General features: G+C 54.4%; 3 protein-coding genes across 3 annotated transcripts in view; all 3 read left to right on the top strand.

The window, feature by feature from the left end:
• Positions 1-94: 94 nt before the first annotated feature.
• On the top strand, positions 95-595 carry ACA1_344150 (3ketoacyl-(acyl-carrier-protein) reductase; the record flags this gene model as incomplete). The annotated part of the gene is made up of 3 exons (XM_004336337.1): positions 95-146; positions 237-380; positions 498-595. 3 exons carry the CDS (start codon positions 95-97, stop codon positions 593-595), a joined length of 294 nt encoding a protein of 97 aa, XP_004336385.1.
• Positions 596-1,869: 1,274 nt separating this feature from the next.
• ACA1_344140 (uncharacterized protein) lies at positions 1,870-2,385 on the top strand (the record flags this gene model as incomplete). Its single annotated transcript, XM_004336336.1, has 1 exon — positions 1,870-2,385. The coding sequence occupies one exon, from the start codon at positions 1,870-1,872 to the stop codon at positions 2,383-2,385; it is 516 nt and encodes a 171-aa protein (XP_004336384.1).
• A 518-nt stretch (positions 2,386-2,903) lies between these two features.
• ACA1_344030 (uncharacterized protein) overlaps positions 2,904-3,190 on the top strand; it is a gene marked incomplete at both ends in the record, with an annotated part of 5,107 nt that continues 4,820 nt past the window's right edge. Inside the window, 2 exons of the mRNA XM_004336335.1 lie at positions 2,904-3,055; positions 3,135-3,153. Of these exons, the coding sequence (XP_004336383.1) occupies positions 2,904-3,055; positions 3,135-3,153 (171 nt within the window). The remainder of the gene's footprint in view (positions 3,056-3,134; positions 3,154-3,190) is intronic.

The raw sequence follows: 3,190 nt of genomic DNA, 5'->3' as shown, positions 1-3,190 counted from the left end.
TGTTTTGACATAACACACATTCCTACATTCCTGACTTCTCATTGCTTGTTGGCGCACAGGGCGCATCATCAACGTGGGCAGCGTGATCGGACTGATGGGCAACACTGGCCAAGCGGCCTATTCCGCCTCGAAAGCTGGGCTTATAGGTACGCTCTCAATTGTTTTGTGTTGTGAGCGCACGCGGTGGTGCGTGTCGTAGTGACGTGGTTCTCACGCACGCGCATGGCGGCGCACAGGGCTCACAAAATCGCTGGCGGTGGAGTACGGACCGCGGGGCATCACCGTGAACGCAGTGGCGCCGGGCTACATCGACACGGAAATGCTGCGCGACGTTCGGGACAAGATCGACCTCACCGCCATCCCGCTCCGACGGCTCGGCCGTGCCGAGGCACCTCCCCCCTCCCTCTCACATGCACACACGACACACGCACCACCGCACACGCGCCGCACGCACACCTCACCGCACGACACACGCGACACCACCGTAATTGGCGAAGAGCAGGAGGTGGCGGACGCGGTGAGCTTTCTGGTGGGCAGCGACTACCTCACGGGCCAGGTCATCGTGCTCGACGGTGGTCTCTCCTCCCAGATATGATCGCACTGGATTGTGCGAGTGCGCCTTTTTCCTATTCTTTAATTTCTTTGTTCTAGTTTTTTTGTTCTTGTTTTTCTCTTCCTAAAAAAAACGTTACTTTTTGTATAAAAAGTAAAGTTAACAGCTTGGCCATGATGTGGGACTCTGTGGATCACTTCCAGCCCCCATGCCTCACTATGATTGTGTCCTCTGTTGTTGCCTGCTTAAAGAATTATTGTGGTGCTCCCACAATAAACATCCCAAATGCATACTAACAGGAGTATATGCAAAACGTCTCTAAACAGCCCAGAACATCCACCTATCCAACCTCTCCTCTCCTATCACAAGCTGCTCCTGCCTCCTCATACCCTCAAACTCTGAGAACCCAAACCTGAGACACAGGCAGAGACAAAGCAAGAAAGAAAGAAGAACCAAACCCTATGCTGTGTGGGAATAGAGAGGGCAGGATGTGCAAGTGCAATCTGGGAGACTAGAAAAGAATAGTCTCCCTACACTGCACTCACATGACACAGCTGGAAGACCACCTAACCAGTGGTCCACTGGCCTCCTCATAGCACAAAAAGGGAAAGCCCTGCCCAAAACTGCACTACTAGGTCAGAAAAGGGAAGGCCAAGCTAACCACATGCCTCAACAGTGCCGGCCATGCTGGCAACACATTGGCAACCACCATCTGAGAAAAAGGGGTATTTATTGTGGTTGCAACAAACTCTGTTGTTCTGGCTACTGCTGAACAACTACACCTCTCAATGGGCAGTGAGGCTGCTGCGCTCTTGCAGGCCAGGAGCAGCGTGGTGCTGACCATGGTCTCTGGACCATGGTGATCCAAGTACACCAGCTATGGGTTGGTGGTGGCATTGGTTGATGACATGGTTCTCTTCTTTGCTGGCATCATTGGCAGCCAGTGCACACAGGTGGACATGTACAACATGTCATCCAGCTGGTGGGGCTGGGTCTGTCTCTCAGAGAACTGCCTTGGGCTGGTGGCAACAACAGTCAGCAATCTTGCTCTGTTTGCCAGAGGCACCATCAACAGCAAGTGGGCCATGGGCTCAGCAGTGCTGGACATCTTCAACACCTCAATGGGTTTTGGTGCTCAACTCAACTCTCCAAGCCCCACTTCTCCATGGCTGCAATGTCAGTTGCTGATCTGGCACTTCACTGGCAGCCTCATTGACCAAGCTGACACCACTGCACTCATGGACATCTACAATGCGTCATCCAACCACTGGAGCACAGCCAGGCTCTTGCTGGATCATGGCACTGTGGGAGCCACAATGGTGGGTGACGTTGCCCTGTTCATTGGCGGCCAGGACGCTCTTGGCCTACAGGCAACACTGGACGCCTACAACATGTCCTCTGGCCAGTGGTTCATGGCTGGCCTGTGCCTGTTGCAGGCTTGGTCTGGGGTGGTGGCCATGTCTGTGGGAAGCTTGGCGCTCTTTGCTGGAGGCTACCTCACTGAGAGGTATGGCGTCTCCATGGTGGTGGATGTCTTTGATGCATCCGCTCCGGGCTCTTCTCGCCTTCCCCCACACCATCAGCATCACCTTCAATCTCCAAGTCATTGTTCAGCAACGCCATCGTGTCACCCAGAACCTCCAATACACCATCAAGCACAGTGTCAACATCGCCCACAACCTCCAATACACCATCGAACAGCCGTCACTGTCGCCCTCACCTTTGCAGATGTGGTCAGCGTCGCCCATAGTTTCCACTACGCCATTGATCACGCCGTCACTGTCGCCAGTCATCTCTCTCTCGCCTCTGCAGCCCAGCCATTAGCCATCTGATCATGGTGGCTCAAGCGACAAGAAACTGGTTGGTTTTGTGGTGGTGGGCGGCTTGGTCGTGGGTGGTGCAGTCATGCTCCACTACGTCAGGAAGAGACAAGGATCTCACGACAGCTTTGACTATCAGCAGGTTTTATACCTTTAATACAACCACGACAAGCTTGGTCGGGTGGTTAAAAGCGAAGAAAACGGCCGAGCGGGAGAGCCACAACAATCAGTTGGAGCCCCCGCGCAACCTCCCATTCGGCGGCCGGAGGCTCAAAGCAAGGGCCTGTCAACCTTGTTCTTCTCCCTTTGGGCCTATCGGTGGTGGTTTACCTATCATCCTCAATTTATCGCTTGCCTGCTGACCTATCATCCTCGGCTTTCCCAGATATTACGGTGTTCAGAGTTGGGGCTCCCGCATGTTTGCACTCCCAGCCTGTCTCTCTCTTTTTTTTTTTTGCTGTGACCCCGTGCAGTTCAGACAGCTCTGCAAGTTTTATCCCTTTCCACACTTACCAAGCAAGACCAGGGACATGCATAAGTTTGTGGGCGCTGTGCTGGCCCTGATTCTGTGCCTCGCTGTGGGCATGAGCTCCGGGGCGACCTACTACCTCTACCCGGACAACGCCGGGTGGTCGACCACCCTGAGCAGCCTCCAGGCCGGCGACACTGCCATCTTCGCCGCGTACGCCCCCTCCCGCCTCCCAAATTTTGAGGCATACCAAGAATTCCTCATAATTCTCTGTTTAATTTTGGTGTTAGAGGCACGTACACCCTCACGGGGTACTACGCGCTCAACCTGGCCGGTACGGCGGCCGCG

Source organism: Acanthamoeba castellanii (assembly GCF_000313135.1).
Source record: "Acanthamoeba castellanii str. Neff unplaced genomic scaffold scf7180000084642, whole genome shotgun sequence".
Lineage (NCBI taxonomy): Eukaryota > Discosea > Longamoebia > Acanthamoebidae > Acanthamoeba > Acanthamoeba castellanii.
This window is presented reverse-complemented; position numbering and strand designations above follow the sequence as displayed.